General features: G+C 39.0%; 1 protein-coding gene across 1 annotated transcript in view; it reads right to left on the bottom strand.

Moving 5' to 3' along the window:
- The window catches only part of ARHGEF18 (Rho/Rac guanine nucleotide exchange factor (GEF) 18), a 22,315-nt gene extending 1,955 nt beyond the window's left edge, over nt 1-20,360 (bottom strand). The window contains exons 1-19 of the mRNA XM_009581337.1: nt 20,301-20,360; nt 18,667-18,730; nt 15,180-15,324; nt 14,254-14,366; nt 13,952-14,092; nt 13,234-13,484; nt 12,378-12,503; nt 10,997-11,114; nt 10,328-10,576; nt 9,421-9,497; nt 7,002-7,180; nt 6,537-6,628; nt 6,038-6,226; nt 5,258-5,395; nt 4,084-4,205; nt 3,570-3,626; nt 2,854-2,901; nt 1,794-2,261; nt 746-1,073 (exon numbers count right to left, since the gene is read on the bottom strand). Coding sequence (XP_009579632.1) covers nt 746-1,073; nt 1,794-2,261; nt 2,854-2,901; nt 3,570-3,626; nt 4,084-4,205; nt 5,258-5,395; nt 6,038-6,226; nt 6,537-6,628; nt 7,002-7,180; nt 9,421-9,497; nt 10,328-10,576; nt 10,997-11,114; nt 12,378-12,503; nt 13,234-13,484; nt 13,952-14,092; nt 14,254-14,366; nt 15,180-15,247 — 2,764 coding nt within the window. The 5' untranslated portion in view covers nt 15,248-15,324; nt 18,667-18,730; nt 20,301-20,360. The remainder of the gene's footprint in view (nt 1-745; nt 1,074-1,793; nt 2,262-2,853; nt 2,902-3,569; nt 3,627-4,083; nt 4,206-5,257; nt 5,396-6,037; nt 6,227-6,536; nt 6,629-7,001; nt 7,181-9,420; nt 9,498-10,327; nt 10,577-10,996; nt 11,115-12,377; nt 12,504-13,233; nt 13,485-13,951; nt 14,093-14,253; nt 14,367-15,179; nt 15,325-18,666; nt 18,731-20,300) is intronic.
- Nucleotides 20,361-20,671: the final 311 nt, after the last annotated feature.

Genomic DNA, 20,671 nt, shown 5'->3' with positions numbered 1-20,671 from the left:
CCAAGTGATGGGTAAGCTTGCCAAGTCTGAATCCTATACAAAGTTAGAAAGATAATTTTGTAACTTAAAATTATAGGGCATTCTCCTAAGCTGGCAGTAAGGCTATTTTAAGCGGTAGAGAAAAAGTGGCTTTTACTGCATCTGTCATTGGCAAAGATCACTACTTTAGTACCTAGCAGTTAGCAGCAGAAATTACACCGTGACAGGGTGACTGTATTTTTACTTGCTTCTATTTCTGACAAAATTAGCCCCTTTCAACTCTCCAACACACACAACATCTCAATCCTGGCCTGGAAATCTTTATTTAATGACTGATTGGTGCTAAGAAAGGCATTGCATTCAATGTCATTACAACTCTGGACAGATAGTGAGAAAAGGTTAAGCCAGCCTCAAAACATTTCACTCATGCAGAACAAGCAAAACATTTGCTATTTTCCTTTAACACTACGGTTAGGCAAGAAGATTTTACATCCAGGTTTACAAACTCTCACCATTGTTCTGTACTGTTGGATTACAGAACTCCATTTTCAACATTACGCCTTTGGGCTATATTTCCAATTGAAATAGTATACACATGTAACTCTTAACTTAAGGATTTTAAAAGCCTACTGACTGCAGTAAGCACATTAACAATTTGTAGCACACTAATTTCTGGGTTCCACACGGACAGCCAGAGATTTAAACTACAGCGTTCTGTTTCCCTGTGATGCTGGCAGAGATCAGAAATGCATTTAAATACACTTACCTGAACTGTCTGTCCTATGAGATGCTTTGTTCTTCCCACCTTTCTCTTTGCTTCCTTTTGTAAAAGTGGCCAGCTTAGTAGGAATCTGCTGCTGGACTGCAGCTGGTTTCTGTATTTGATTAGTTGCACTCAGGAGATGTATTGGCACTTCATTCTTCAATGCAAGAACTGGACGATTCTCCAGGGTGGTACTGTCCCTACGAACCAAGTCTGACCGTTCCAGGTAATCCATCCCGGAGACGCTCACTCTCACAGAGTTTTTCAAGATGGGTAGAGATGATTCCACCCCTTCTCCATTGAAGCTAACAGAATGACTTAGCATCTGGTTCTACGTGAGGAAAAAGGCATTCTAAGTCAAACGGGTATTTTCACCCTCTCAGATACAATGAGGAGAGACTACCCTCAGCCCTGAGAACATAAAACACTTTCTAGTGAAAAATACAACAGGATAGATGAAGCCTAAAGCATGCCGGCAAACAGAAGGAAGAGAAAGATTATAGGTCCTTGAACACTGAAAAGAACCTCAGCAGCTCCAGACTGGTTAATATTGCACCTAGCAAAGGAATGCAAGAGCAGACTGTGCTAGATGATGATAGGATGGAGAGAAAGCAGGACTTTCAGACAGTTACAAATGAGCCAATTTAATCAGACCCCAGAATTCACATTTTGAAACATAAGAAATGTTTTTAGAAATCAACTCTACAAAATGCTACCAATGTAGCACACCTTCTGCAATCACCTGCCCGCAATAGGGCAGTTCCTGTATTAAAAAAAAATCCTCAGTCAGCCATGTTCAAAAATAACTCATTCTCCATTTCTATCTTTTTAAAAAATATTCTCATTACCAAATGCCTGGGTGGAATTTCACAGACACTGGGGAACTGCCAAGCTCTGATCTCTCCGACAGTAGCCATCACCAGCTATTTCAGATGATGGTTCAAGGAGCCCGGTAAAAAGCGAACATGGGTTAGTGCTGCAAAAAGGGCAACCTTCATTCAGAGGCAAGCAGGTTAACAGAAATAAAACTCCAAGAAAACAAATTCCTCACCTGTCCCATTTCTGGGGAGAATGTGCCTGACACTGTGTTCTGCTTCTTCAGCTTCCTTAGCTGATCTAGACGCTCTTTCTCTTTCTCGACTGCTCTCTGAGCTTCCCGCAGCCTCTCTAGGTCATGCTGATAGGCCTCTCGCTGCCTCTCGAGTTCTTCCCTCTCCTGATTCAACTTCTCCCTCAGGTGCCGAGTCCCCTCTTCACGCTCCTGCAGCCGGGCTTCTGTGCTTTCAAATTCCCTCTGCTGCCGACTCCTCTCCCGTTCCAGGCGTTGCTGCTCCAGCTTCAGCTGGCTCTGAAGTTTCTGTACATTCATCAGTTCTTCTCTCTGTTTTTCAAAGTTCCGCTGTTTCTCCTGCTCTAGCAGCAGATTGCCTCGTGTAGACTGCAGCCGATATTGCTTTTCCCGGTCTACCATGGTGGCTCGTTGCATCTCAATGTAGCTGTCCTGCTGAGATATGACTGCCTGGATGGGAAATAAGAAGTTCAGCATAAGGCACATGGCTTCAAAAACCATGCGCAGCTAAACAAAAGACAGCAGCATCTACCAGATTAGATCACAGAGACTTTTGTCTTCAAGAGCAGATCTAACTCCCAGCTTGTACAGCCCATCATGACTGACATGATACTAAAGATGGCTAAGCAAATAAGTTATGATTATGTATGTCAAAATTAACATTTCTTGCACCTAGAATTATTACTCTGAGCCAATCAGTCAGAATATTGCTGATTACAAGGGTACAGTAAAAAACCCTAATACATACACACACGTGTGTATCAACAACAATTTTAAGAAGAGAGGAGCAGGGAGAGTAGACAGAGCTCGAAGTAGCAAAAGAACTGCATTTAAGTGAACAGGAAAAAGGAAACAATTACTTAAGAGAAGAGATCTAACACTTCCTTCAAAATACCAGACACACTGGTTGTATCCTTGAGTCTCAGGTCTTAAATTCTGCACTTCACTCTAGCTTTAGGGGATATTTTCAAGGTAGCTCCTCTCCACACCTGCATAAATTTTATTATATTTAATGCCTAACAAACCTCTTGGATAGGTTTACCTGAAGACTGAAGAGCAACTGTAACAGCGTTTGTATCCTTTGGACAAGCTGAAGAGGAGGGGAGGCAGGGGGAGGAAAAAAGACATTAGACACTTGAACAGAGCTCTGTTTTGATGCATTAGGCTTTTTTTTTTTTTTAAACAGTGAACATAATCAACGGTATCTGTACAAAAACACACATAATGAAAGCCTGGCTACAAGAATACTCTAACACAGTAACAGCCAATAGAGCAATATGCAAGCACAAATTTCAGTGTATTAGTCCTTGCAATGATGTAAATCAACGCCTAGCAAATCTCACTGGGATTCCAGGGAGCAATCTTCATCATCAGTTTTCTTCACATGAGCTATTTAATGATTACTTCCTCCCATGCTCCAGCACAGAAGCACTACACAGGTATAGCACTCATGGGAGATTCAGAGGCAAGTTTTGTCAGTGAGCTGAGAACATGCAATCCCTCCAAAGATGCAGGAAATGTAGTTAGCTGGCTCTTTGAAACGCGTGTCTACATACCTAGAACCCATCTTTGTTTTCTAACGGGACTTTTATCTCTGCATTCATAATCCGTTGGAGTCATAAGGTACAGGCTGTTAATGTGCTTGTAGTTCCACAGACATTAAAAATACTCAGGTTTTTTGTGTTTGTTCGTTTTTGCATGCTATTATTGTAATGTGGTTGTTTGCCATTAGATTTCCTAACAGCAGAAGTAACATACCTGAGACTCTATGGTGGGCTGAAAACCACTGCTGTCATCCAGCCTTGTTACATCACTCTGTAAAAAAGACAAAATGAACACCTGCGCTAGAGACACTTGTTGGGCATTGGTAGTGCTGCCAGAACAAGTTGGAAGGGTTCATCTCATTAGGGAACAGCATTTACTGCTGGAGCAGAGATTGCTCCCATACACTGAAGGACACGCATCAAAAATACTTAAATCAGAGGCCAGGCCAAAACAGATGCATGGTAATTAAAGCTAGCGTTAATGGTACAGCATCAAATGAACAAATACAAAACCATGTATTTGATCATGCCTCTCAAGTTGATGCTAAGCTATCAACTCACCCCATAAAACATCCTTAACAGAGTCTAGTAATTTGACAGACAGAACTATGTTACAGTCTAGCCCTACCAGCTATTACGACTTTTAACTTTGCGAGATTTGTTCTGCACTACTATTCTGAGGAGGAACATGAGGAACTGTGTTTAAATCATGCATAAGCCCAACATACGGTTTGAGATCCTTCTTCTGCATCAGAAGGGAGGTCATGGAGTTGAACATCTGAACTTACTGCAGGGCCTCTCCAGTCCCACTGTCTCTGCTCACCACCACCGTTCTTCCTAAAACTACCACCTGAAAGAAGAGTGGAGTATGAGTAGCTCACACCAGCACAGGGCCTGTGAAAACTCATTGCATAGCAGAGCAAGCAGAAAAAAATTGTGACTTTGAAGTTAGAACCAATATGCAACTGCATGGCTTGTCCATGCTGATTCAAAGTGGAAGAGTAGACAACAGTGACAAGTAAGACTGCTCATAAAAGTACAAAAACTCGAGGAGAGTGGGTTAAGATAAATAGGGAGAGTAAGTTCAAATTACATTATACTATTTTAAGTGAAGCGACCACAATGTATGCATGAAAATGATCATCTGTGGCTACCAGAATTGCAAGCTCATAACATGGAATACTTGTTAGTAGGAAAATTCTATTCAAAGCAGCACCACTGTAAGCATGGAAGGAGGTATGGGGAGATGGAAACCATACTGTATAAAGTACCTATAGCATGACAGACATATATAGCCTTTCCAAGACAACAGAAAACATTCTAGAGATTAACAACCAGTGAAATAAACACCACTTTATTTTTCAATAAATGCATGAAGCGAAAATGGAGATAAAATAGTATCTAGTATTTCCACTTATTTCATTAGTTAACTGATAAAGCATCTGTGCCCAAAGGACAATTTATATTACCTAAGGATTCAGCAACCATTTGGTGACTGTGCAGATACAAAAGAAAGTGGAAAAAAGTTTGTATGATTCAATAATAAAAGCAGGCAGCTGAATTAAAATTTCCTAGGTTTTCAGGTCAAGCTTATTTTTTTTCAACAAAATTAAAATTCTGTGTGGAATTGTGGTAATTAGACAGTATGGGTTAAGGTAATTCCCTTAGCATAACACCAACTGAGAGCTCTACTCTGCTCTCTAGTGTTGGTATCAGAAGCAAAAGATACAACATGATAATACCACATGCTAGAAATTTGCTCTTATCCTCCTCTTAGAGCCTGGTGAAGCTTCCTTGTATCAGAGCCTCACTTAATTAATTGTACTTATCTCATTATCTGTACAGAGAAACACAGTAAAGAGTTAAGAAGCTCAGAAGAATGCTGAATGGTCCCCTTCTTACTTTTATTTGAAATTGAGGGACTACTGTCATATCCTCCAAAGGTCTCTGCTCTCCTGGGGAGTCCCGACCCAGAGCCATCTTCAGGCTGACAGGATCCACTGCCTAAGTGAGTGAAGATAAGGTTCTGGAGATTTTCAGCTAGGAAAGAGGAGAACATGTCGTGTAAACAGCCAGGTTTATGCAGCGAGACAAGTGCGTCATGCTAACAAGTTTAAAAAAAAAAAAGTCACCATCAAGTACATTAAAAGATCGGGCAGTTTGAGAGGTTTCGTGCAGTACAGATGAATATTCCTTTGTGACTAGCTCTTTAGGACAGGCTCTTCGTATTGCACATATAAAGATGAGCTCTTCCTTGATTGCAAGTTAGATTATCAAGCCTTGAGTGGTTTTGTTTGTCTGTTTGGTGTTTTTTTTCCAAAATAAAAATTATGTTTATGCTTATTTTCTTTCTAAATATATTGTCTAGGCTATTTTAATCTATAATCCTCATATAATATTATATTTCAGGATTGGTGTATTATTAGAGCACTTAGTTACCCATCTGAATAGACTCATCCTAATACTCCGCTGGTTGATCCTTAAAAATAAAAAAATCCAAGCTGTGGAGATGGTTCCTCTACCTAAAACCACAGGAGCACTTTACCTATCTTGCAGATTGGTTCTGAGAATAAGGAAGTCTGAACAGTGTTACGTAAAAGTATTATGTTATTACAGGATGATTTTCAGGATCTGTCTTAGATCCTATGTGCTTATCCCCACACATTCCCACACTGCATTTACCTTCTGTCACCGCAGACTTCAAAATAGCCTCTCCTTGCAGATTTTCTGAGATATCCCCCCGAAGAAGTAGCCTAGATCGGGATCCTTGGGAATGGTCTTCAAACCCATTCATTTCAGACATTTCTAGATAAATCTGCTGCTTCTCAGTTAGACTTTGCATGATCAGGTCATCTTTCATGTTCAAACGCTCTAAAGGACGAAACAAACTCAGTTCTGCCTTCCTAGTCACTGGCAGAGTACAATGTTCAGTTTGGAAGATTATTATTCATTTTATGGTCAGAGCATCAAATGCAGAGACATAATAAACAGTTAAGGGGAAAACTCATGGAGCGTACAAAGCTTCTTAGACTTATTTAACTTAACTATTTCTATATAATCTTTCAATACCTTGAAAGACTTATGAAGGAGAAAATTGATCACATCATGTGATAATAAGACATTAAAAAAATCACAAACGGTGCTGAGAAGCAGTTCGTGGAATGTATAACTAAGTCATTACCCTGAAAATCTTTTAACTTAGCAGCTCTTGCTTCAGCCAGCCTCCTCTCTGCTTCAGGTTCATTAAATGTTCCTCCTTCTTCATCAGGACAGCTGTACAAAGGGGGAGACAGATATATGTTTGATTTGCATATTAGATAACTTAAAACCATCTCGGGATTTTGCCTAGGATGTGGTTTCTCTCGTGTGTCAATCCTCCTCCCTTATCCAAAGCCCTGTTGCATTTGACATCAGTGAACCAAATTTTTTTTTTATTTTTAAAAAAGCAGAATAAAGTCTTTGCCTGGTTTTTATGGCATCTTTATGAGTGGCTTCTACCCAATGAACACAAACAGAATTGCATGCTTCAAAGAAAGTTTAGGGATAGTCAAATGTATTTTTATAATAAATTTACACCTATTGAGTCCTGCGAAGAGAAGACTGATGAGCAAGAAATCAAGCCCTCTGGCTCTCACTCATAATTTACCTTTCTACAGCTCTGCGGATGTGTGCCATCCAGGAATTCCTCTCCTCTTTCGAGCTTGTGTGAATTTCATACATTTCTGGTCCTTTTAAGGAAGCGCTAATTAAGAACATTGCCTTTTCCTCATTAGCTACCTCTCTTACAATCAACTTTTGCAATGAGATAACTGGTGGTTTAGAATCCTGTAAAACAAAATATAATTTATTGCACTACATTATACACGTTCTTTAGGGTTTGTGCTTCCTAGCTCCCCGTCTTGCTACTTATACAGGGCCACTATGAGCCACAACATTGCAACACTATAACTTTATTGCTATGGCCTCTTCACATGACACTTTTGACATTGTCATTTTTCACTCATCAACCATAGATCAAAACATGGAATGAAGAATGTACATTTGAAAAACAAGAGGTTTTGGTACCTGATTGAATATTAAAGCATGTATCAATTTAAACACCTAAGGATTCCCACTGGGTCCCAGAATTCAAGAACAGGCTCAAAAATTTTGCTCAAAAAGAGGCAAAACCAGAATTTGAAAAAGAAAACAAAAACCTTAATGATACGTGAAATGAAAGAAGGGAACAAAAGGAAGTGTTAGAAGTTCTAAGTTGACAAGTTAGCTACAAAAGAAACAAAAACATAACACAGAGGTGTTACAGCGTGCCATCAGGCCCTGTGAATAATAAAAAAAGGTGACAGTGTATTGTGTAACTAAGGATTAACTGGATTAGCTTTCAGTCTTTGCAATGAAAACAAATTTACAGGAGGGATATTAGTTACTAAAACCCCATCTATGCTTCACACAGGACAGGTCCAATCTATGCAGCCTAGAAAGATCCTCCCGAGAAGAAAACAGCTTCTGAACCTTCACAGCATAATCTAGAGTGACAGTAAGAAAACGGAACTGTGAAACAGACATCAGGAACACTCGGTTTTGCCAACTTCTCTGAGCAGCTGTACTGCAATTCAAGCCATGAACAGAGGTCACTGGAAAAACAGAATCACTGAGCAGATCCATTTGCTCCTCTCACTTGATTGATTTATCTATGGAGAAGTGATATCTGAATTTCAAATGAACTGTATACATACAAAGATGCAAAAAATTGACCAGTCTATAACTGTAGAGTATGTTATTGGAGGGAAAAAAAACCCTACCATGTAGCAGAGATCAGCTTTTGGGGACTGTCATAAGCAACTGTATGATATGTGCTCACAGAAAAGAAAAATTACTAGGGGACATATAAACCAGGGCATTACCTTGCAGTGGAACAGCTATACTGACTAAGAACATGTATGCATGTTTTAGCCTCAATGTAAGCTACTCACACTTGTCTCAAAGCAACGGCAGTCATATGGAAAACTGCCACAACAGTCGAGACACCGTACATTAACAGCATGTTTTTCCCTCTCTATGAACTTGCTCTTCTGCTCATAGCTCAGATGCGTTTTGGAAAACAGGGCAGAATCAGTCTATCAGAGCCAATGTCATAAACTTAAATATTGTTCAAAGATTCACCTAATGCTGTTCAAGAGGAAACAACTCCCAGCTATGCTGATTTGTGAAAGTATCTCCATTCTGTGCATTAGAAGATGGTTTAATTTGAAAAGCAGTTGCTTTTACAGCCCTGAGGTCACGAAAATAGCTTTTGCCATTAGAATTCAGCTCTAATGTTAATGTCTTGAAAAAAATACATCCAAGAAAACAATTACATAAAATAGTCTCTCTGTTATTGGTTCTATTACAGCCATAACTGAACTAGATCAGGACAAAATGTACACAATTAACCACTCTGAGGATACCTGTGGAAATGCCCTAGAAAAGCAAGCGAATCCACTGAGTGTTCGAGAGTGCTGCAGTAATTACATTTGCATTTAGTGCTTATTACATTTACTTCAGGAAAGTTCTCTGCCCCCAGTAAACCTTAGGCTACTATGACCATGGTTACCACGTCCCTAACCAAAATGGAAGATTCTTTCCCTTCACGTTAATAAACAGAAGCAGAACTTACCTGCAAGTGCCTTTCAAAGCACAGTTCTAGCACATTTAACATATATGACTTGCATAAAATAGCAGCCTAACAAAGTTCAGTGAAAGGGAAAGTCACAGCACAAGAAAAGGAGAAGCAGTGAACCTCAGAACACACTCAGGGCATCAGAAAACCACAGGAGATGTGGCAGCTAGAACTGGCTGATGCAAGGGAACACTATTTTGCACTAAGAGACAGCGGGAGGGATTCAATAAGTACCAGAACTGCTTTAGAAAAAGTGATTCTACAATAGCAGGCTGGTTCATTAACTTAATTTTCCTTCTGAACCTACCATAACAAGTATCTAACACCTCTAACTGTATTTCTTCTGTAGTTACTGTCACTTTCATAAATACTCTAAGTGAATGTATTAAATAAGGAGAACAATACCTACCACCGATGCAAATGTGTATTTTTGGTCCTTTTCTTGTAAGAGCAACAGTACATCAGTTAACAGGACTGCCAGAATATCTGCAGTCACAACAGAGAAAAAAAAAGAAAAAAAAGAAAGCAGATTTTAAAGCAGAAAGACTAGTCCAGACTCAAAAATCACTTGATTTACACTTCCTGTTGGTCAGGGAATAGCACATCAACATTCACAATATTGGGGCTGCTACTGCCTTCCACTTGGGTTGTCCACAGACAGCTTGCAGTCGTGCAGAACCAGCACAATACAAATAGAACTGTTCTAAAGCTTGAAAACACCTACATTGGCATCCTACACATCGACTCAAACACTCACGAGGGAACATGTCTCCCTCAACAGCAGATTCTTCTGGAACTGCAGACGTTCACAGTACCACCTACTCTTGGCTGCATTTTATGTGCCATTGAAGCTTCTCCTTGAACACTTGAGCAATGAAGCTGTTAAAATACTCACTGGTGGACACTGTTTTGATTTTCTGGCAAAACAGACATTATACAGAATGAAGGTGTCAAGGGGTTGACACGACACAATTTTTCAAAGTGCGAACCAGAGCTCGCACAAGATAATGCCTTTCCACAGGAGACTAAGTCAGTATGACTCAAAGCTTTGTCATCTAAAGACCTCCCTTTTGAATTGGAAAGCAGATCAGACAGATAATAAGCAAACAGCATAAGGAACTTATCACGCACCATTATAGAGATGCTTATTGGACAAGCCAAGAATAGAACAAGTGCTATTTCCTCCAATATCCTATTAAACAAGCAGGTTATTGTCATCTTATTTTATACTCAATCGATCAGTAATAAACAGTTACTGAAAAAAAAAAAAAAAATCTTGTTTCCTAGTTGTACTTTTCCCCTTCCTGGTCCTTTACCTTTGAGTCGCCCTGATGCAGCTTTCCAGTACAGCATCCCATCCAGTAGAAGCCGCCTCTGTCCCATGTCATCCTTCCGGAAGAAAAGCCCATTCTTGCATTTCCCGGATGATTTTAGCTCCATTTTATGCATAATCTCTTTAAGACGCTGCCCCTTCTCGCACTCATTTACCATGGCATCTACATGAGTGATTGTGTCCTTAATTAAACTAAGGGCCTGGGTCAACTCTTCATAATCTCTAGTTCCAACTAGGAGAAAAGAGTAGCAGCCAGTCACATTTTCAACTCTGGAATGCAAGATAGGAGCCACCCAAACATATTTTAACATGAAGGTTCTATACTGAATATCTAACAGTATTTCCTAAGAGCTTAAGTTTAAAAATAAAATAAAATATCCTAAAGCTCTAAATCTCTAATGAACTGACAGGCTTAACTACTATGGTTTTGTGGCTGCAGACTTGAAACTGAACACTGCTCTTGACCCTCTGATGAGGTGATACTGATCTGGATCTGCATCTAGAACAGCATCTTCAGCTAACGAAGAAGTCAGAAAGCAGGTATAAGGCAGTACCAGCCTATCCCTCCTTGTCTGAGGAAAGAACATGCAAAACGTGAGAAAAAGGATCAGCAGACAACTGTGAGGCTTCCAGGGAAGATTAAACAACCTACCTTCCGTATTCTGAATAATACGTTCCACCAAGACTGGATATTTGGTAATGCGCTGTGTAACTAGAAGGATACACTCCTGAACACCAAGTCTCCTCACAATGGAACAGTTGCCGATTTTCTAGAAAACAAGACAGACTCATCACATCCATTGCACATATTTTGCTCTTCTGACTCCCTCGCCTCTCCATTCACACATTTTCTGTCTCAAAACATTTTTGTACAATTAGGCATAGCACCACAAAATTAGCTGCAGTCTTTTACTAAAGCAAAACTCCTGATAACATTAAAAAAATTACTTTTATTACTGGAAAATATTTTAGGTATTATTTTCAACTACTGTTAACTAAATCTGGAGCCAAGCAGAGAAAGTTCCAAATCTGAATTGTTTGACTGCCTATTTGCTAACTGATTGCCTTTTATAATAGGATCAGTCCTTAAATACATAGAAAAGTACTATATTTTTAAAACCAGACCCAACCACCTAACAGCCCAATTAGGTCAATAATGAATAAACTAAGTGTTTATTTTACCACTGTATGTTCACCAGCAAGCTGACCTACAGAAACAGATTTCTGTTTAGAAAGAGAAGACTGTAAGGTGTCAGAATCCCACTAGTTAGTTTGACTGCAGGTACAGAACAATCCTGACAGCAGAATACAGTACCAAGATCCTTCTTTACAAGGACTGAGGCTACGTATTTTAAAACTCTGGTCACTTATTTAGTTCCTTGAAAGTAAAGGGTTCTCACTTTTAAAGACACCTAGTTAAGAAGAGCTATAAGTATAGAGCTATGTTGGAAGGTTCACACAGTATCACTTACTGATGACTGGAAAATGAGAATACTTAGGACTGTGCAATGCCATCTGAGATTCAAGTTACGGGCTTCCACTTTGGCCGTGTCTCTTCAGCTCTTCCTATTAATTGCACATTACAGCATACAGCAGATAAACAAACCACCCTGGAGCCAATCTTCTGGTTTTGGAAAGATGATGTAGTGGGCAAAACTTGACTAAGAGTGCCTTTTTCTATAGTAGTTCATCAACAGCATTTATCGTTGATTTAATTTATTATCAAGCCAATTTACAAAGATGGCCATACAGCAGGGCAGTCAGTGATAGAGCCATGGACGGAACAAATACTCTATTCCCCAATCCTATGTGCTCTCAAGAGCCTGCCTCAAATTTAACACCTGCTAATTATGGATTTGTGTCCAAACGGCTCAAAAGGTCTAAAATACAAGAAGCTAACAACCCATAAAATAACAAGAATATGCCTCTAACCCTGCTCATTCAAATTTAAGAGATCTTCACGTACAAAATAAAACCTAAAGCAGTCAAGTATATTTTGCACAGTCAGAATGAGACTTCTGGTGGTTGTTTACCTTTATTAAGTTTTGGAACTTCTTATTGCTTTGGAGCAGGTCTTTATAGTGACTGACAGCTTCATTGTGTCCACAACAGAACACACCGTATTTTTCTTTCATTCTCTCCCCATTTTCACCTGAAAACTGATTGGAAATATAAGAATGAAAGACATGAATCATTAAGAGTAAACCTACCTCCACTGCAAGACCCAGGTTTAACATGGTTTTATGGTAACTGATTTCTGAGACATTTCTTCAAGATTTCAACTTCTTCTGTACCAGAAATGAGAGATTTATGCAGTGTGGCATCTGAGAGCTTGGAATACTACAAGATAACCAAATATTAAATGATGTTTGTCATTATGAGAATTTAAAAAAGGATTTCTGGGCCTCTGTACTTAAAAAGACTGAGGACTGTAAAAGGTGAAGGGCAAAAAATGGTCACAATATATGAAAGAAATTGTTGCATCCACTCCATACCAGAATGGGTGTTAAAGCTGTAATGAGTTCAAAGGATCTTTACCACATTTTTCAAAGATCAGAACCAAGAAGCTCGGCATTAAATGCAGGAGAGCCATGTTTGGGATGGACACCAGGAATATGCTACTTTACTTTACAGATGAAAAACAGAACCAAACCATTTGCAGTCGCATATCCCACAACATGCATACGCACATACCCAAAGAACATTTAATGAACATTTCATATTATTTGTGACCAGATATATTCCTGGGAGTCACGCTCACACATTGTGCTGGGAAGATAATCTTAAACCCAGTATTAAATCAATCTTTACATAACGTAACTTTAACCTTACAGTTAGCTTTTTAGAAATTTAGTAGTGTCAATAACATTGGTAGAATTTAATTCACACCTGTTTTACCAAGAGGTCTCCAATGTTCTGGATTATATAATTTCGGTCACTGCCTTCTTCCAAGGATTCCTTTCGTCGCTCCTTTAATTGGAGCAGAAATTGCCCATGCATCTCCAGCAGCTCATCCACACAGGGGAAGAGCTTATTGATGACTGCATTTGGGAACTGCAGTTCCTCTCTCATGGCTTTGGAGTATACCTTCAGCATTATTTTCAGTGTCCTAACATGGTGCATTTCAGTCTGCATTAGTTCTGGGCAAGGGGAAATAAAAAAAATCAAGTCATTTATATGCTGTGCGGTGACCAGTGAGATGTAAAAGAGCAGGCTCCGAAAGCCACCATCTTTTGCACCACCTTCTTCTTCACCACAATCTTTGCATCACTGACGTGAAGCTCCTAAATTTGCCCTGTTTAATCTCCCAATGAAATGGTGACTGACCCTACTTATTTAACGACATCTCCCAGTCGCAGTTGAGCTATTCCCTAATTGTATAGCTGGGCTTTGCTGCTTACACAGGCATAGTGAAAACTATAGGTTGCTTAAAATCATTAATAGGAGGACTAACGCACACTAAGACAGGTAACAGACTTGAAAATCTTCACTCAGGTTTAGTTTTCATGCACAAGTCAAAATGGGAGCCAATAAAGATTATTTCTGCTTTGTTTCAAAACAGCGGCACTATGAAAGAGAAAGTTATAAGAATAACAAATAGTCTTACCATAAATGACATCTTGCTTTTTTATAACGTCTTTCTTTTGCCTTTTTGCGTAAGACTGTTCCACTGCAACACTCCAAGACTCTGCCTCAAACTCATGAGCATCTGTTTCTATTTCATTTCGGAGGGATACAGAATATGCATCTAGACCAAAAGCACATTCAATTTCAATTATTATTAAATTGTTTCCCACCATATCCCTCATTACCATCATTAACAACAACAAGAGTAAAAACATCTCAGTGCTGCTTTAAGACCATGTAAGAAATTGCATAAAAATCCTGAAAAGCTCAGAAATTCCATACCTTCCAGAAAAATGGAGTCTGCTGTTGAAGGTGCAAGTGAGACAACATCATCTGAAGTCTGCTTAAATTTTATAAAGCCTGAATCCCCTTCATCCATGTCTCCTGAAATTAGTCTAAATGGCCAAAGAAATTAGACCAAGGGACCAAAACAGAACATTAACCTTTTTTTTAAGTTGCTTGACCAAAAAAAAAAAAAAAAATCCAACTACTTTAACAAGCGCCTTTCCTAAATTATAGTGCAATTAACTTAAAATAAATATATAAAAGCTATCGTTGCACTCCAACTTTAAACAGTCAAATCAATTTAGCAACTCCATCACTGAAATATTACAGTTTTAATTAGAGCAGCATGAGCAAGTATGTAACTTCTGGTATGACATTTTAAAAGACAGCACCTGGTGACAAGCCACAGCCAGTTCAGAGTACAAAGGGCACTTTCGCTGAGAAGGGAGTGTAACTGTGGCACATAAAAAGTAAACAACTACTTAAAACAGCAGATAGCTTTGAATTCATCTACTATTTTAATCAAGGTATCCTGCAATTTAAAACACTGCTGTGTCCCACACTAGTCAGAACTAGCACAACCTAGAATAACTGAACTCAGAAGAGGTTACTGAATTTCAACAAGTCTGAAGACAAATACACCCATGAAAACCATAATCTAGACAGAGATACTCAAATACTGCCCTATTTTATATGATATCTTTTGTGACATAGTACAGAGGGACTAAAGACAAGGTGATTTAAACAAAAAAAGAGCTTACTGTTCAGGGAAATGAATTTCAGCATTAAAAGCTCAATAAATCTCTTTTGAGCTTGAAAGCCAATGTAAGTTCTTGCTTTAGTTCTGTAATTGTTTTTCTTTTCACATTGGGGTGGGGGGGGCAGCAGAAGGTAGTAAATTAGAAGAGAAGCAGTTTACTTACCCAAATTTATTAACAGCTCCAGCAGTATTCAATGAAGACTGAGAATTTCCTCTTTGGGCAATAGTCATACCGAGATTCCGTGATAGTACTGGGGTGCCATCCGGTCCCAGGAGAAGACTTCGGGGCTGCTCCTTCAAAGAGGCGGCTAGAGAGGCAAAAATCGAATTGGTACTCAGAAAATGAGGCGTACACTGCAGATCGCCTGCTCTCAAACCTCTCTCTGAATGCGGACGGAGAACAGACAGGATCTTGGATGTCAAGAGCTCATTGTCCAAAAAAACATTCTCATTCCATTTTCTTGAAAAGGAACCACAAAAAGACAGCTCAGGATGAGCTGGAATTGTATTGCTTCTGCCGCTGCTTTTTGAATTTGTATTCCCCATGCTCACTACTGGCTGCCCTCAGTCTTGGCACAGTAAAGTGGCCCCAGAGATGCACTGTTTTTATACTACCTGTGATCCTTCTAGAAATGTAAAGCTGCCACTTAACTTACTGTATTGGCTAAATCAGCAGGTCTGAAGTGCAGGAAATTGGTCCCTACTGTGCCCATTTAGTGTGGAAATTGCAAAGTATCTTCTCCTTTAGTAAAACACCAGAACCTACACACAATTATTCACACTCTACCGTATAAGGGCACAGAACATTTCATGGCAAACAAGAAAAATCTGAGATCACATAAAAACCACAAGTTCTTTGCAATGCTTATTGCTACACAGTGATTTATATCTGCATGCACACACACTGAACGTAATAGATACCAGAGCTAAATTTAATTTTAATACTGCAGCTTTTTAATGCTTTTTAAATCTAGACAGACTGTGAACTGGAAAGATATTTAAAACTTTAATCACTATTACACAATACATGGAAGCCTGTAATAGACTTATAAAAAATGGATACAATTATTTAGCACTAATGTCTGTAATGAAGGATAAGGAATAGGAGACAAAATACATCCTTTTAAAAAAGGGAAGTCAAAAATGAAGAATCAGCCAGACAATCTTTAAAACTTATCACTGACAAGGTCTGCAGCTGCCCTTTTTTCAAAGTGCTTTTAAGGACATGGGAGTGGAAGAGATCTCATGGATCCTTGAACCCAGGACTCTGCCATTGCAAGGAAGCTTTGTCTTACACCCAGACCAAACTCCTCTTCCAGTACTGTGTCTGGGAGGCTGCTTCAGGACCATGCTGTTGTAGTAGTTCAAGAGGGCCTCCAGTTCCCAGCCAAGGTTTATTATGCATTGCCAATTTACAACTTTTTTTGTAAAAACAGCGGTGTCTACCCATGCCCAAAAGTTCCCCTTTTTCAGTCTGCACTCCTTGGTATACCTCCACTAACAATCATCTCTCCCTCCACTTCTGCCTTGCTCAATCAAACACAGCTAAATCAAGATATTCATGTTTCTTCTCAAAAAACAGGTTTTTCCACATTTCTTGATATCCCATACTCTACATCTGCTTGTCCCTCACTTCATCTTCCTTGAAACAGTTGACTAGAATTGTATTAGGGCTGCAGGGGAGGTTTCATCAATGACATTTATTATGTCAATGAAATTATATCACTGCATCTTTTCCTGCTGGAAATACCTTTCCCGATACCTCTTTGGGTTTGAAATCTCCTGGCTACACACACAGCACAGTCTCAGTCTACACAAACGGTAAACTCTTCCATCATCTCCAAGTGATGAGCTGCAAGCCTACTGTCCTGAAAGAGGAGACTAAGGAGATATTAGCAAGATTTGTAAAGGCGGATTTCTTAAACAAAGGCTTAATAATAAATGCCCTCCTGTTTCCACTTGGGGAAGTATTGAAATCATCAGCCACCAAGATCTCTTTCTGTGCTCCACAAGCCCAGAACATAAAGTTCTGTTTCACAATGGTAGGCCAAATCTAAAAATCTCCAGAGGCAAAACATAAGGAGAGGGATGGGGGATACAACCACCACAGTTTGTACCCTTCTTGAAATGTATTTCTCTTTTATCATAGAATCATTAGGTTGGAAGAGACCTTTAAGATCGTCAAGTCCAACCGTTAACCTAGCACTGCAAGTCCACCACTAAACCATGTCCTTAAGCACCATGTCTACACGTCTTTTAAATACCTCCAGGAACAGCGACTCAACTGCTTCCCTGGGCAGCCTGTTCCAATGCTTGACAACCCTTTTGGTGAAGAAATTTTCCCTAATATCCAATCTAAACATCCTCTGGCACAACTTGAGGCCATTTCCTCTTGTCCTATGTTGACACAATACCTTTGGCTTTTTTTGCTGGACACTGCAGTCTGCACTGTTCTACTGTGGGTAAAGACATACAATGCCCATGCTAATAGCTGTTCCCTTAACTTCCAGCTTCTGCTTTTGACTATGGAAAATAAGTACTGGCTGCCTAGCAGAGTCTGCACCAACAAAAAGCCATTTTCTGAGTTCAATTAGCACTGTCTGCACACTGCTGAGAGTCCGTATCGATCATTGTTAACCTATCACACCAGACCAGACTGTATACCACAGAGCTGTTTCAACGACAAGCCCTACAGCCAACTTTTCCTATTTTCATTATTCCTTATTGTTTCCTATTTTAGCCTCTGCACTTTCCCCTAATGCACAAAACCATTCTTGGTAACGCAAACAGCCACTTTTCTTGTAACAATTATTCCCTTTGCGCTACCTCTTGGTAAGAATTGTTTCATAAAGAAGTACACCGTGCAATGCAAGTCAAATGATACCTAACAAAAACATATGAAACACACATAGTAATACTCGGACATTCATGTCAACTGTGTTTCTTACAGCCATGAAAGTAACCAAACGGCTCAACTGCAAGGCAGAAAATAATTCTTCTCTAGTCACGGTCAATCATCTGACAGCCAAGAAGCCTGTTCTCTTAATGCAGACCTCAAAACATCTGCAAATTAAAATGCTATTTAAATCATACACCTGCGGCTGCAATGGTCTTTTCCAGTAGCAAAAAGCTATTTCAAAGCCTATGCTGCAACAGAGCTGTTCTTTCTTCTTGTTTTTTTTTCTCCCAGATCCCTTTTCCCACTTTGTTTCAACAAAGATTTATGTCCAGACCGTTAGCGCTAGCTTGTCTTAGAGATTTCTAGCAACCGCTAGCTGCAGGCAAGTTTTAAATAGACAATTATGAAAATCTGATGTAAAACAAAGTTCACAGTTCTAGTCTTTTCAGAGGCCAGAGAATAGGCAATCAATGAAAAACTAGCTTATTGATCCCTTTTCACCATGATATTTTGAGGTTACACAGCAAGAAGGTATAAAGAAAAATAAAAAGATAAAAAGATAAAAACACACAGGAGATTGCTAGGAGCCTCTAAGCCATTCCCAATAGAAAAAAAAATGAAGCCATCTTATTAAAAGAGACCTTCTCTATACTTCAATAACACGTTGTGTATAGCCTTTAAAACATATTAAAGAAAAAAATACAATCGAACAGATAAGCCTTGAGCACAGAAATCATTCTTTAGTACAAACCTGGGGAAATGCACTGGGGTGAACTTTGTGGAGATCCAGAAGGTCTGTGCTGCAAATCTTTCTGCTATAGGAAAAAATACAATATTCTTACACATACAGACCAAACTTTCAGTCCAAAATGAATCATATTTTTCCTATCATCTAGCACTAACTGTAAGTGAAGCTGTATACTGAAAATATAAAAGATCTGACACAGTAACAGTTTTGATTTTTTCACATTCCAGAAGAATGGCATATAGACATAAACACTTCGTATAAAAATCCCATCAAGTACAAACTAGACCGAAATAGAACCAAAAATGAAGTTACAGCTGAATTAAAGCTATGATCATAAATCATTTATTAAATGAAAGCAAACCCTTTATGTAGACAGTCTTCACCCACACTTTGTTGCTGTTTAGTTTATAGCAATACTAACTAAACTAACCCAGCCAGTTTCAACCAAAATTTAGACTGCCCATTTAAAATTACATCTTTGGTAATCTGTACGACTTTCTCATTCTTACAACACTAGGATATTACAATTCATTGAGATACAATTTATCTAAGATGCAAAGAAATTAAAAAAGTAACACAGTCTGCAACAAATGGCTTTTTGGGAGTCTCGCTTCACTTTGAGAATCTCATTTCCAACTTCATTCCCGATATCATTTTGTGCTACTGTTCCCTCTTTGCTCTCTTCAGGAGTGGTTTGTAAGGGCTGATTCAACCATGAAAGTTTGGGAGATGCTAAAGAGTGGAAATGAAAGCATCAGAGCAAGTGAATTTTTAGGTTTGAAAGGAAATTGCACAATGCCTCGAGAAGTTTAAAAGTATGTATCAAAAACCCCACAAGAACATTTCTGCCTTCAAGAGAGTTACATTCTAAATCACCAACGGCTGAAAACACTTCCTCTAACCTCTAACTGCCCAGGTTTGAGCTGTTCTGCTCTCTTTTCCCCCTCATAGTACCCCCTAATCTGCTATGAGTCCTGGAAATCATCAACACTTGTAGGTTAAAACAAACTGAAACTCCCTCAAGTATAATTAAAGGAGGAGGAAATGATTTTCAAAACCAATACCAGAATAAAACAACAGATAGACAGCTATCTGAAACCAACCTGTGACCTTACATGCAATCACAGGCACCATGGTGACACAGATAAAAAATGAACAGCTTAGCAAAATATAAAGTTCATCACAGTGCAAAAATGAAATCACTTATTCTGCATTGCCCAGCTTATAAATAATACGCAACTCCTATAACCAAATTCTCCTCCGCCCCTCACACTCTTCCATCAGCTTTGAGATGGCACAACCTATTAAAATAGAGCGGCACAAAATTCAGAGGTACCATATAATTCAATTATGTTCCCAAAAAAAGTGATGGGTTTGAGCATTCTTATAAGAGTTAGTCACAGTTCTGACAGACACAAGCAATGGTAAGTAATTTTCAGTACAGCAATAAAACGTTTCATTTTATTTGCCCTACATACATTGTCATAAATTACTATAATGACAAGTTAATAACTATTCGATGTCTTGAAGATGTAGGGCAAGATTCTGTACTGACGTAAATTAAAACACTTGCACTAAATTAAACTTACTGTGTCAAGCACTGTTATTATAAAAGAACAACAACTTTTAAAACCCACCTTGGGTCTGATGCTGCTGCATTCAGCCAGTAAACTCTTGCAGTTCTTATGGACATTCACTGCACAATCTGAAACACACACACACAAAAAAGTCTTATTCTTGTCATTCCCATCTAGGAAAAGGAAGAGTGACACATAAAAGATCTTAATTTTGGAAGAGATGCAGAGTAAGCTCAGGTGTTTCAGCGAGCATCCTTGTTGTGCATGTTCTGTTCTTGATTTTACACCAAATACTCAAGCTTTTTCAGTAAGACTCAGAATCATTGATAATGCAATTCACACATGCAAGCACAAAGAGACACTATTGAATGCACTAACAGTATTCTGCCTAATCTCCACTCAACCAGAGCACTGCTTTCCTCATATTTGCA

Source organism: Fulmarus glacialis, unplaced genomic scaffold (genome assembly GCF_000690835.1).
Source record: "Fulmarus glacialis isolate BGI_N327 unplaced genomic scaffold, ASM69083v1 scaffold41597, whole genome shotgun sequence".
NCBI lineage: Eukaryota > Metazoa > Chordata > Aves > Procellariiformes > Procellariidae > Fulmarus > Fulmarus glacialis.
Note: the sequence above shows the minus strand (reverse complement) of the source record. Positions and strands in the feature narration are given on the sequence as shown.